The 13,390-nt window shown below is 67.5% G+C and overlaps 1 protein-coding gene across 2 annotated transcripts; it reads right to left on the bottom strand.

Annotated features, from left to right (window-relative positions):
- Positions 1-883: 883 nt before the first annotated feature.
- Positions 884-11,038, bottom strand: ADAM11 (ADAM metallopeptidase domain 11). 2 transcript variants are annotated; one of them, XM_066336577.1, is made up of 27 exons: positions 10,868-11,038; positions 9,418-9,605; positions 8,056-8,132; positions 7,665-7,731; positions 7,047-7,132; positions 6,893-6,959; positions 6,716-6,764; positions 6,552-6,619; positions 6,167-6,241; positions 6,006-6,077; positions 5,332-5,498; positions 5,173-5,257; positions 5,001-5,091; positions 4,846-4,897; positions 4,581-4,680; positions 4,250-4,321; positions 4,075-4,167; positions 3,888-3,968; positions 3,757-3,807; positions 3,216-3,279; positions 3,050-3,149; positions 2,857-2,976; positions 2,607-2,775; positions 2,418-2,532; positions 1,875-1,965; positions 1,389-1,406; positions 884-1,087 (listed from the first exon to the last, which is right to left on the bottom strand). In XM_066336577.1, the coding sequence occupies exons 1-27, from the start codon at positions 10,923-10,925 to the stop codon at positions 1,072-1,074; spliced, it is 2,292 nt and encodes a 763-aa protein (XP_066192674.1). In that variant the 5' UTR covers positions 10,926-11,038; the 3' UTR covers positions 884-1,071. The 2 variants fall into 2 exon arrangements, with proteins under 2 accessions (XP_066192674.1, XP_066192673.1); XM_066336576.1 differs by lacking the exon at positions 884-1,087 and having other exon boundaries at positions 1,263-1,406.
- Positions 11,039-13,390: the final 2,352 nt, after the last annotated feature.

Raw genomic sequence — 13,390 nt, 5'->3', positions numbered from 1 at the left:
AGTGTCCCCAGGAGTGTCCTCACACATACACACGCACACCGGGCTCTGTCACCAAGTCTCACCGGGGATGTCCCCCCTCCATGCTGAGTGTCACCAGTGGTTAAAGGGACCAGTGCGGCCCCCAGTGGTCCGTGGTGCTGTGGTCTGGGTGGCTCTCTAGAGCCACCCCATGCAGGGTGACATGTGCCACGTGCCACAGGGAGAGGGTGATGCCCCCCCCAGCCTGCCATTGGGGTGGGGTACACCCAGTCTGGGGGTGCCACAAGCCTGCCCTGGGGCTGGGGTGACAGGTGCCACCCAGCAAGCAGCTGTGTGTGTCCCCAGCCCAGGGCTCACCCTGGACCCTGGACCCCCAGGGGGGCCCTTCTGTCCCCCCAGCCCCAGTGTCACCAGTTTGGGGTTCACCTGCCTGAGCTGGGGAAGTGGGGGAAAGTCTTGAGGGAGAGCTGTCACCTGTGGGTGCCTGTCCCACCACTGGGGACTTCAGGGTCCCATGGCTTGGAGGTGCAGCCATGACATGGGCCATCGGGGGAGGATTTGAGGGGATAAACCCCACACAGGGGCTGCTGAGCTGCTGGGGGGGCGGGGAGGCACATCTGGGGGTGCAGGACCTGGCCCCCAAGGGACCCAGCACCGGGGGTGAGGGGACACCACTGCAGGCCCTGAACTGGGAAAGGGCACTGGCCTGGTACTGGGCTGTACTGGCCTCTTCCTGGGGACACTGGCCTTGTCCTGGGGTACAGGGGTCTGTCTTTTGGGGTGCCGGGCCCCCGGGTGGAAGATGCCGCTGGAGGGCAGAGGGGGCTGTGGGGCTCCCCGCTGGCCCACGGGTACATTCATCCATCCATCCATCCATCCACCCATCCATCCATCCATCCATCCATCCGGGGCCGGGTGTCACCAGCCCGGGGGTCGGGGGGTCCCCGTACATTCGTGGCGGTGCGGGGGGGCCGGGGGGCGGTCCCGGGTGTCTCCCCCCACCGCTCTCCTCCTCGGCTCGACCCTCGGCAGCGCCGCCCCATTTAATTGCTGTTAATGAGGCGCTGGGGGGGTGGGGCAGAGCGGCCCCGCTCAGGCCCCCCCGGACCTGCAACACAGAAGTGGGGTGCGTTTAGTGGGGGGCTGTGACAGGGGGGTGACACACGGGGGGACACTGAGCTGAAACGAGCCGGCACCGGGGGGGGAGCTGCTGCCAGGCCCCCCCAGCCGCTGCCGCCCTTCAGCCGGGGGGGCACAGAGATGGAGACAGCACGGCCGGACACACAGCACACGGACAGACGGGCCCGGGGGCTCCCACGCCGTCAGGCTGCCGGACGGTGACGGTGACAGGGACGGTGACGAGACGATGGGGGAGACACGGTTACACTCCCTGCTGCGCCGGGTCGTACCTTCCTCGGCGGATGTTCCTTGGGGGGGTGGCAGGGGGAAAGGAGAGGAGCATTAGTGCCACCCCCGTGTCCCCGCTGTCCCCGCTGGTGCGTCCCCCCCGCCCCAGTGTCCCTGGTCCCACAGGCAGCAGCGGTGTCCCAGTGCCAGGCAGGAGCACACACGGGGGGGGCACCGCACAGCCCCAGCACCCCATGCTTGGGGACAGACACGGCCACGGGGTCCGGGTGACAGTGACACCTCAATGGCACATGCAGGCAGGGCAGGCAGGGCCAGGGGTCAGGCAGGGGCTGGGACAAGGGACCAGGCAGGGTCAGGGGGCCAGGCAGGGCCGAGGGGACCAGAGGCCACACCACAGGGGGTGCCCAGCTGGGTGTCGTGGCAGTGCCCCAGCAGGGCACGGCCTGGCCCTGGCGTGGTGACGGTGTGCAGAGGGGACGTGGCCGGTGACAGCAGCAGAGGGGACGAGCCATGCGGTGGCTGCTTACTTAAATCCCCAGCCTGTCCCCCCTAGGACGATGGCAGCCACCAGCACGGCCCCCGCGATGGAGCCGATAATGATATTGGTGCCACTGGGACCTGTGACAGATGGGACACGGAGGAGGGGACAGGGTCACACGTCAGTGGGAAGAGGACATGGGGACATAGGCCCAGGGATGCCCCAGTACTGTGGGAACTCGGGAAGGGGACAAACCCAGCCACAAGGAACACGTCAGTGGGGAGGGGACAGGGGGACACCAGGACAGAGCCCCAGGACAGTCCCAGTGCTGTGGGGAAGGAGACAAACCCAGCCATAGGGACACATCTCAGTGGGGACGGGATGTGGGGACACGGGGACACAGCCCCAGGGATGACCCAGAGCTGTGGGGACCTGGGGCCGAGGGGGCACGAACCCAGCCGTGCCCAGCTGAGCTGTGGCACCAGGGTGGGGGGACACTGGAGCCGCGCTGGGGCTGGGGACAAAGCGGGACAGCCCAGCCCGTGTGGCCTGGGGACAGCAGGGAGCCCGTGTCCCCCGCGGGCACACGGACCCTTGTATCGCTCCGTCTCCCCCGTCGGCTTCGGCTCAGGGATGGGGTCGTAGACGCTGCAGTCCTTCCCCGTCCACTCCGCCCGGCAGATGCACTTCCCCTCGTTGCTGCAAACCTGTGAGAGGAAACGGCGTCACCCCGCGGACCGTGACACTGTCCGGTTTCTCCTGTCCCCGCCGCGCCCCTCACCCCGTGGTCGAAGCAGATCTTCCCGTCCCAGCTGCCGGGGCAGGAGCTGAAGTTAAAGGCGCTGGCTGGAAGGCATTTGCGGTCGAGACAGAGCATTCCGGGCCCGCACGGTGTCCCGTCCTCCACGTAGCTCAGGTCCGACCCATCCACCAGCTGCACGTGGCCGCCCCTGTGGCAGGACAGGCACGGCGGGTGACAGCCGCACCCCGGGGCCCCGGGGCCGAGCCGCTGCCCGCGGTGGCACCCTTACCTGCAGTCCACGTAGCGGTTCTGGTGGTAGAAGGTGGTGGTGGCGATCTCCCCGCTGAGCTCCCCCAGCCGCGGCGAGCCCGAGATGTTGGCGCACAGGAGGAAGCCGCAGAGGACGTCCCTTCAAGGCAGCGGTGGTGTCACCAGGACGGCAGGTGGCACCGGGAGGGGCCGCGGGGACAGGGGTCACTCACTGCTTGTTGCACTGCAGCCAGCCCAGGCCCTCGCGCCCGCAGTTCCCCCGCTCCGTCCCCTCCACGTTCAGCTTCTCGTAGCAGAAGCGCTCGGCCGAGCCTGGCAGAGAGCGAGTGTCACCCGCTCGTCACCCCCCGCGTCCCCGCACCCCAGGCCAGCACTCACTGCGGCCCCACAGCGCGTTGCACTGACGGTCCCGGGTTTTGCAGCGCCCGCCGTAGCATCGTCCCTGCAGGGAGGGGAGAGGGCTCAGGGCTGGAGGGGTGAGGGTCACACACTCGTGCTGCAGGGACAGTGAGCCCCCCACACATCCCCCGTGCCGGGCCCCAGGACCACCGCCCCAGCTCATGTGGTGCAGGGCTCAGAAGGCACATGTGTGCACAGCTACGGGACAGCAGCGGGGGCTCAGCGCCCCCTGCCCACCCCAAACCCCACACCCTCATGTGTGTGTGTGGCTCAGCTGTGGCTGTGCTCCTGACAAATGTCACAAGCTGGTTTGGGCTGGAAGGGACCTAAAAGCCCATCCAGTTCCATCCCCTGCCATGGGCAGGGACACCTTCCACCAGACCAGGCTGCTCCAAGCCCTGTCCAGCGGGGCCTTGGACAGTCCCCAGTGCACTTCCAACATGCACAAGCCCCGAAGCTGGAGCCTGTGGGGATGTGCCCAGCCCCAGGGCCATGTCCCACCCGGCTGGGCTGAACTCACCTGCTCGTTCTCACAGAAGTATCCATCCAGTTTGTGGAGGTTGGGGGGACACTGTGGGGACGTGGAGAAGACGTTGGGTGATGCCACAAGGCTCCACAGCGTGTCCCACCACGTCTCCTGTCCCCGCTCACCTGGCTGGAGTCCCCGGTGCAGGTCTCGGGGATGTCACACTCGTTCACAGCCTCCCGACAGGAGACGCCACGTGGCTCGTACTGCCCGGGGCACAAACCCAACTCATCAGGAATGGGACAGGACCCCAGCGGATCCACATGTGGACCCTGGGCCCCCCGGGCCCCCCGGATGCTCCCAGCCCCGCACCTTGCAGCCCTTGCAGCAGAGCCCATCGCTGCACATGGCGTCGTGGGTCAGGGTGCACTTCTTGCAGCAGTTTCCCCCGCTCCTCGCACACTCCTGCCAGGACAGCAGCCGGGATCAGGGCCGTCAGCGCCCTGGCAGCCCCCGGAGCGGGGGGAGCCCCCCGGACCCTGCTCACCGCCAGCGAGCCGCAGTCGCACTCCTCGCCCGCCTCCACGAAGCCATTGCCGCACTCCGGCGGGTCCAGGAGCTGCCGGGACCGAGGCGGGGACATGACACAAACGCACAAAGAGCTCTGGGGACCCCCGAGCCAGCTGCTGCCATGAGCCCCCCAAAAGGGCATCACCATCACGGGGAATGGCAGCAGCCCAAACTGCTGCCAGGCACGAGGCTCCTCCCGCTCTGGGACTTGGCCATGACAGGGGCTGGGGACACCACGAGTCCCGAGGGACCCCGGAAGCCACCCCCAGAGCGTCGCTCCCCACTGCGACCCCCAGAGAGGCCGATACCTTCAGGGGTTTGTTGAAGAGGCAGCTGCCGCCGCCGTCCTGCAGGAACTGGTTGTACTCATCGATGCTGCAGCGGGAGAACTTCCGTGGGAGGTAGTACCTGTGGGGTGGTGGGGGTCACTGTCACACTGTCACACCCTGCCCGTGCCCGCGGGCACTTCCAGGCACCCGAACCCGGGCAGGACCTGGGCGATGCCCCCGCCGGCAGCGGTGACACGAGGTGTGGCAGGGGATAGTGGCAGTGCCACCCCGAGCGGGCACCCACCCTGTGTCCTCCATGATACAGCCCAGCCACGAGTCCGGACAGCGGCAGTCCCCTGGGAGGAGAGGAGAGGGCTGGGGGTGCTGGCTGTCCCGCCGCCGGCCTGGTGGCACCGCGACGTGTCCCCAAGGTCCCCAGGCCCCGCGGGAGGTGGGTACCTGCGGCCGTGCGGTGCTTGTTCCACATCATGCCCACGTTCTGCCCCAGTGTCTGCGCCAGTGTCACCGCCATGGCCGCCACGTTGCCGTACTGCGCGGGAGGGACGCGGTGTCACCGCGGGGACCCCCGGGCCTGTCCCCAGCCCGCCCTCGGGGGTGTCCCCGCACCCACCTCGTTGACGCCGCCGGCCCGGGCAGGGGAGCAAATGCCCCCGACAAAGGCGGTGCCGCTGCGGCTGCTCTGAAACGTCCGACCCCTGCGAGGAAGAGGACGGTGGGGACGGGGGAGGCGGTCCCCGGCCCCGGGGGGACACGTGGCCACAGCGCTCACGAGAAGAGGTGGACGGTGTCGCTGTGCTCTGCCAGCCCCTCGCGCCGGTACTTCACAAACTCGTTCAGCGTTTCCAGGGAGTCTGGCCCCATCCGGATCCTGTCCTCGGCCGCCCACGTCTCCATGGCCACCAGCACGATGCGCGTGTTGAGCTGCTCCTTGTAGATCTGGGGGGACAAAGGGACGGTGCTGGGGACGCGACCCCTCCCAGGGACAAACCCAGCAGCTACTGGGGATAAACCGCTGTGGACAACTTCAGGAGCTGGGCACACACATCCGTCACCAGGGACAATTCCCCAGGGACAAAGCTCTGGTGGACAAACCCACCCAGTGCCAAAGAAAAAAAAACCTGAGTGGGACAAACTCCCTGGGGCCAACCTCTCAAGGGACCAACCCAGCAGGTGCTGAGGACCAACCCCCAGGGATAAACCACCAGGAACTAGGGAGAAACTCCCTGGGAACAAATCCACCAGCTGCTGGGAACATTCCCCTCAAGGATAACCCCACCAGGGTGGGGGATAAACCCTCTCTCCAGGAATAGACCCACTGGGGATAAATCCCACGGGAATGAAGCCCCCAAGGGACAAACCCATCACATGCTGGGAATTAACCCTCCCAGAAACAACCCCCCCCCCCCCTCAGAGAAAAAGTCCTTCCAGGGACCCCCCCCTCACCATGTCAGCCAGGTTGACCACGGACTTGGCGAAGTTGCTGGTGAGAACTACGGACTTGCGAAGCTGCAGGAACTGGGGGCACACCAGGGGCCAGGTGGGATTGGGAGGGGGGCAGCCCGACCCCTCTCCGCCCCCGCCAGCCCCGGGAACCCCCGGCTCACCAGCTGATGGTCATTCACCACGGCCAGCTCGATGTACTTGGTCTCGCTGTGCACCGTGTGCTGGGCTCGGCGGACCTGCAGAGGGAACCCGCGGCTGAGCCGGCACCAGCACCCGGCTGGGGCTCCTGACCCCTCCAGGGATGTTTGGGACACAGGGAGAGCCGCGGGGTGGTTTTGGGATGCAGCCCCACTAAGATTCTAGTGGGAGCCCTGGACACCCCTGAGCCCAGGCAGAAGCAGCACTCTGCAAACACGACCCTGTACCCACGGAGGGGCCTGGCTGCACCCGCAGACACCAGGCAGAAATCAGCCAGGGTCAAGGACACTTGTCCCCTGCCCATGTCCTCTGTGTCCTGCCCTGCTGCACCCCGTTGTCCCCACTCACCTGCCGCCGCCGCCGCAGCTTTGGTATGTCACCCGGGCCACGCTGGCTCAGCGCAGGGAAGAGGCAGCCTGGAGGGAAGGGACAGAGGTGGTGGGGCACCAGGACACGGAGGCACTGAGGCCACCACCACAGCTCCCCAGGAACAGCTCTGTGAAAAGGCTCACCCAGTCGGGGACAGCTGGGGATGCGCTGGACGACGTGTGGTCGAAGGCCCTGCTCGGGGAAAGGTGTGTGAGCGGGAGGGGAGGACGGCCACGTCCCCGTGTCCCCGCGGCTGTCCCCAAGGCACAGGCAGACCAGTAAAGCTGCCTCGGGGTGTTTAGGCAGGTGCCACCGCTCACCTGCCCGTGCTCGGCGCCCGCCTGGGGCTCGATCAGGTACGTGGCTCGGCCGTCCGAAAAGACCCCGCTGCAAACAGAGGTGAGCGTGTCGGGGTGCAGAGGGGTGCAGAGGGGTGCAGCCCCCCGGCCCCGCTGTCGGCAGTGGGGTACTCACCGCAGGCCCTGGCAGCTGGAGAGAGCGGCGAAGGAGCGGGGCTGCCCCCGGATCCGGCCCTGGTAGTAGCAGTGCTCCCCGGCGCCCTGCGGAGCGCGGACGGGCGCTGAGCCTCGGGTCCCGCCCTGTCCCGCAGCCCCAGGGGCCGCACCCAGGCTGGGGGCTCTGGGGTTCACTGCCAGGCACCCCCAGGTTGTGCCCGGTGCCCACAGCACCCAGGGGATCCCCCGCTCCAGGAGCATCCCCCAGCACCATGGCAGCAGCCTGCCAGGCAGCGGCTGAGCGCCCAGGGGCACCCAGGGGCACCCAGGGGCACCCAGGGACACCCAGGGACACCCAGGGGAACCCAGGGGCACCCAGGGACACCCAGGGACACCCAGGGGCACCCAGGGACACCCAGGGGAACCCAGGGGCACCCAGGGGCACGGGGGTCGGGGGAAGCCGAGCTGCTGGGGGCCATTCCCGGGTGTTTGTGGGATTTATGAACCGGTCACCAAAAGCGCTGCAGTGGCACAGCATGGCACAGCATGGTGTAATTTGGCACAGGACGGCACAGCATGGTTTGGCACACGGTGTTTTGGCACACGGTGGTTTTGCACAGCATGGCACACATCTTACCGTGCTGTGGCTGCCGTTGCTGCCCGCGCCGACGTGGTGCTCCACGTAGTGGGAGGCGAGGAGGTGGCTGCCGGGAGCAGGAGGGGGGTGAGAGGCCGTGGGGTGGGGAGGAAGAGGAGGAAGAGGAGGAAGAGGGAGACGACAGCAGCCATCCATGTGCAGGGCACCACCCCGGTGCGGGAGACCACCCACCATCCACATACAAGGAACGACCCCAGCATAGGACCCCCCAGTCTGGCAGGGCGCTGGCATCCCATGGGTCTCTCTCCTCTCCGCTCCACCCCCCGGCTCAGCCCCTGCTGCTGGGATGGCTCTGCACAACTCCCCCATCCCCGAGCACCCCCAGCTCCTCCCGGGGGGCAGCAGCAGCCACGGCCCCCGGGTCACTCACTGGTTCAGCCGCAGATCGAGGGTGAAGGCTGAGCCGAAGGCACGCACCATGAAGCTCACCTGTGCCAGGTGCAGCCCCTGCAGGACAGCCAGAGCAGTCAGCCCTCCCAGAAATTCATAACTAAAATAATAATTTAAACCCCAATCCAAATACCCAGCCTGTGAAGATGCACTCATTTTTTTTTTAACCGAAAAATTCAGCATAAAGGAAAACGGTTTGGGTTTTTTTCTCTCAAACCCATCACCCCTGGAGCACTGGGATGGCACCTGCATCCCATCCATCGCTCCCTCCGCGGGTGCCGTGCCGGGGTGGGGCTGCCGGAGGGTCCCCCCTGAGCCGGGCCCAGCCCGAGCCGCCGCTTCTCCCGCCCTGCGGCGCCGCCGCTCCTGACCTAATTCCTGCCGCCGGCAGCGGGAGCCGAGCGCTGCGGCGCGGCCTCACACCCGGCAAACTCTGCGCACGGGTGACAGAGCCCGGCACCGGCTGCGGGGCCTCCGGTGCTTCGCACGGGGAAACGGCAGAGCAGCCAAATCCATCCCGGCGTGCCCTGGCCCCTTGCGGGGAACCCGGGGCGGCTCGGGATGAGGACACAGGGATGAGGAGCCGTCTGCCATCGCACGGAGGGGATGCCCCGGGCCCCGACCGCATTCCCGGGGTCCGGCAGCACTGCCGGAGGGGGCTCTGCCGCCGGGAGCCGGCCCCGAATTCCCCAGGAGCTCGGCTGCTCCGTCCCGCCGCGACTCCCTGGCTTAACACCTCCCTGGCCCCCCGCCAGCGCGGCGCTTCCCGGCCTCCGGCGGTTTCACTCGACGCCGGGTGTAAATCACCTCTGCGGCGAGAGCAGCTCCTCATCTCGCCTTTATCCGGCGCGGACGGGGATCGATGGGCGCCGGCCTCGGCGGCTGCCAACGCCGCAACTCCCCGGGGCCGGATGGGGCGCGTGTGCCGCTGCCCGGGGCGCTGGGACAGCCGCGATGGGGGAAGGTCACTGCCCCGGGCCCGCGGAGCTCTGGGGACCAGCACGGGCTGGGACATGCGGGGCGGCTCCCGAGCGGGCTGGATCCGTCCTTGCCGGACCCACGAGCCTGTTCCCCTGGGAGCCCTGCTCGCCACCCGCCCGCTCCCGTTTCATCTCTCCCAACACCCAGATTTCACGGCATTCTGCGGCACAAGTCAGTGTCCCTCGGGGGAGGATGGCAGCGGGATGGTCCCCGGGCGGACGAGGGCTCCGGTTCGGGATGCCGGTGCCCGCGCACACGCCGGGCTGTGGCTGGGCCAGCGACGGCGGCTGCCTGGGGACCCGGACCTGTCACTGGCAGGGACCCCGGAAAGGGAGTGGGCCGGGGGCTGTCGTTCACTTACGGGTCCTCCGCCTCCTCCTCCTCCGGGCTCATGCCTGACCCTGGTGTCCAACTGATGCTTTGGGACTTCTCCGCCCGAACTCTGCCCCACCAGCCTGCTGGGGTGGGTGATCTGGGACACCACCCGCCCTTCCTGCCATGTGGCCCGTGGGAGCCTCCGCGGCAGCGCTCCGGCCTGCGCGGCAGCACCTGCGGGAGAGGGGACGGGGTGGCGGCCACCCTGCGAGGGCTGGGGGGACGGGGACCCGGGGAGGAGCAGGGATGGAGACACAGGGGCCTGGGGACAGGGGGACGTGGAGGGCTGGGGACGAGGACAAGGAGATGAGAACACGCAGGGGTGGGAACACGAGGGGACAGAGTTGGTGAACATGCTCAGGGGTGGCCCAAGTGTGGCACTGCATCCAGAAGGGGACACTCATGTCCTGGATGGGATGCCCTGGGAAGATGGAGGGTGGGTACAGGGATTGTCCCAGCGTGTATAGCTGGGGAACCTCCAGGTACGGTGGCATGCCCAGGAGGGGACACCCAGCAAAGCACGGGAGGGGTGCCCAGAGCAGGGGAATACATCGGAGTGGGGAAACTCAGGCGGTCTGAGATACAGTGGCATGTCCTGGAGGGGACACACACAGGGGACATGGGTGGCTGATAAAGTGATGCATCCCAGAGGGGGGCATGCAGGGGAGAGGGGGCTCAGAAATGCCGTGAAGGCATTTCTGAAGGAAATGAAGGAAAGGTTGGGGGGGTCAGCATATCCTGGAGGGGACATGCAGGGAAAAGGGGGGGCTGAAATGGGGACACATCTCAGAGGGGACACCCAGGGGACAGAGAAGGCTGGGATGGGGACACCACCGAATGGGAGATGGAAGACTGGTATGGGGACATCCCCCTAGAGGGGACAACGAGAGGACAGCAGGACTGGTGCAGGGACACCTTTAGAGGTGACAGCCAGGGGACACGGGGAGGTGGCCGCTATAGGGACACATTCCAAGGGGACGTGGAGGGCTGCTGTGAGGACATCGATGGGGCATGCAGGGAGAGGGGAAGCCGAGATGGGGACACGTCCTGAAGGGGACATGGGGGCCGCTATGCGGCCACCTCCGGAGAGGGAACACGGCGGGGGCCGCTGCGGGGCCGGGGCAGGTGCGGGGCCGGGGCCGGGGGGAGGACGCGGGGCTGAGGGGCCGCGGCGGGGCCGGGGCAGGCGCGGGGCCGGGGCTGCGGGGCCGGGGCCGGGCAGGTGCGGGGGGAACCCCGGGCCCGGCCCCTCCCGGGGCTCTGCGGGGCGGCGCTGCGGAAAAATGTGTCGATGCAGCGAAAAAGCCGCAGCGGCGGCGGCGGGGCCGGGAGCGGAGCGGGGCGATGCGGGGCCGGGAGCGGGGCCGGGAGCGCGGCGGGCGCGATGCGGGGCCGGTACCGGGGCGATGCCGGAGCGGGAGCGGGGCCGGACCTACCTGCCCGCGGGGCGAGCGAGAGCAGCGCGGCCAGCAGCCACCCCCGCAGCGGGCTCATGGCTCCCTCATGCTCCGCCAGCGGCCGCGCCGGGCCCGCCGCGCCGGGGACCGTCACCGTCCCGTCCGGCCCCCCCCCCGCCCCGGGCCGGGCCGGCAGCGCCGCCCCCGCCCCGCCCGCACGCGGCCCCGGGCCCGCCGGACCGGACCGGCACCGGCACCGGCAGCGCCGGCAGCGGCACCGGCAGCGCCGCCCCGGGCCCGCCCCGCCCCGCCCGGCCCCGCCGCCCCCGGTACCTGCCCCTTCCACCCTCCCCGCCCCGGCTGCCGCAGCGCCGCTGGCACCCGCGGCACTGCAGCACCGGAGCCCCGCTGGCATCACCCCCGGGCCGGCAGCATCCCCCGGCCGGTACCGGAGCTCCCGGGGGCATCACCCTCCGGAATGGTACCAGGGCCCCGGGCCGGTGCCGGGCACCCCGCACCTGCAGGGACTGGAGTGGAGCAGGCAGTGCCAGGATGAGACCGTGTCCCCCCACGGCACAGGAACCCACCCAGCACAGAACACCCATGAGAACTCCCCAGCCAATACTGGACCTCCCGAGGTCTGGAACCTCGAGATAGAATCAACCCCCCTCAGCCAGTGCTGCCCCTCCCCAGCCAGTGCAGGACTCCCACACCAGTCCCAGCCCCTCCAGCCAGTGCCAAACCCTCCCAACACCAGCACCAGGCTCCCCAGCCAGTGCAGGGCCTCCAGCTGGGATCGGAGGTCCCCAGCCTGCACCATGTTCCCCCCGGCTGGTATCCAGTCCCTGACCAGCCCCCAGTCCCCAGCTGGTTCCCAGCCAGTCCCAGAGCCTCTACAGATTGTCCTGATGCTTCCAACCAGCACCAGGACCCACAGTGTTATCAGAGCCCCCAGCTGGGACTGAAGACCCCAAGCAGCAGGGACTGAGATGCTCCCAGCTGGAACTCCCCTCCTGACTGGTGCCAGGGCTGCTGCTGGCTGTGGATGGAGCTGGGGGTTCCGAGGGGATGGTGCTGAAACCAGGGATTGCTGGTGCCCACAGCACTGGGGATATGGGGTGGTTCTGGACCACCCCCAGTGGGTGGGTGATGTCACCCAAGGGCTCTGTGGGGTCCCTACCCTCAGGAAGCACCAGAACCAGGAGTCCCTCTCTGCTCTGATTCTGGGGGATGCTGCAAGGCTGTGTGCCCTCCTGGTGGTAACACAATTTTAGGGAGACAAACCCAAATAAATTCCTGTTTGTTGCAGTGGGAGTGGGGGAGAGCAGCTCATGGGGGGAGGCAGCACAGCCACAGGCACCCGCTGGAGGGGTCCCAGCCTCAGGTGATGGATGCACCCACCATCCCAGAGGGGGACTATTCCCTCAGGACTGAGGGTGGGACACAGACCTGGACACCACCAGTCCCAGCTCTTCCTGCTGGGGGTGCCCAGAAGTGTCCTTGGGCTCCTCGTGGAGGGCGATGGGGAACCTGCTTGTATCTGGCAGGGGAAAAGGGCTCAGCTGCGTCACCACATGCTCCACAGAAGGGAGCATGCAGCTACTTCAGAGGCCCCAGCTCATCCCAGCGCTCAGCTGCCCTGGGAAGGCCCTGGAGCTCCCCCAAAGAGCAAGCTGGGGGCCCTGAGCTCTCAGTTCCCATCCCTCATCCTCCTCCAGGACAACCTTTTTGAACCTTTTTGGCCCATTCTGTGTTACCAACAAGTCCCTCTGCAGCTCAGCTCCTTATCCCCAGTGCTGGCAGACCTGTCAGGAACCAAAAGCTGAGGGGCAGCCGCATCTCATCCTGATCTGTGCTGAGGGTCATGCTCAGACTGGGGGGCTCAAAGTCCCCCCAGGCCGTGCAAAGGGGGCTGGCACACACACAGGGACATCTCCCAAGGGGCTGCACAGGACCATGCTCCATGAAGCACCTTCTCAGCCATACTCACGGGGTTCCTGGCTGGCAAATGGTACTTTTGAGGCAGATCAGCATGGGGCAGGAAGGGCTTCCAAACTGGGACCTGCTGCCCTTGGACCTTCCTCTTCCTCCATGCAACGAGAGGAGGAACTGCAGCATCAGGTGCAGCAGAGATGATCCAGCACCTGCTGGGCTCCTCAGGAGCTCTGAGGCTGCCAGCCCAAGAGGAACAGTCTCTCCCTTGTGCTCTTCTGATGGTCCTCAGCACCACAGGGACAAAGAGGTGCTCAGCCAGGGTGGATCTACACCCAGTACCAGGGAATAGTTGTTCTTGTGGAAGGTGTCCCTGCCCCAGGCAGGGGGTTGGAACTGGATGATCTTCCAGCCTTCCAACCCAAACCATTCCAAGATTCTCTATCTCCAGCCTGAGCACCTGATCCAAGGCCTGATTCCACACAGCCTCCAAGGGGCATGAAGCAGCTGCTTCAGTCCCCCAGACCAGGGACTCCGTGGTGTAAGTCACTGGTCAGCATAAGGAGGGGGCAGGTGGCACTCAGGGGTCCCTCTCCCCTCCCTGGAAGGGCTAGGCTTGGTGAAGGACAG

This window comes from Sylvia atricapilla, chromosome 27 (assembly GCF_009819655.1).
Source record: "Sylvia atricapilla isolate bSylAtr1 chromosome 27, bSylAtr1.pri, whole genome shotgun sequence".
In the NCBI taxonomy this organism is placed as follows: Eukaryota; Metazoa; Chordata; class Aves; order Passeriformes; family Sylviidae; genus Sylvia; species Sylvia atricapilla.
The sequence above is the reverse complement of the archived record's forward strand: the minus strand, read 5'-3'. Positions and strand labels throughout refer to the sequence as shown.

Bases quoted from the DNA above. Each gene is read 5' to 3' on its own strand.
- ADAM11 (XM_066336576.1), bottom strand. From the start codon at position 10,925: ATGAGCCCGCTGCGGGGGTGGCTGCTGGCCGCGCTGCTCTCGCTCGCC. The intron at 4,681-4,845 runs GTGGGTGCCCGC...ACCACCCCACAG, and splicing joins TGTATCATGGAGGACACAGG to GTACTACCTCCCACGGAAGT. The intron at 4,168-4,249 runs GTGAGCAGGGTC...CTGTCCTGGCAG, and splicing joins GCGACTGCGGCTCGCTGGCG to GAGTGTGCGAGGAGCGGGGG.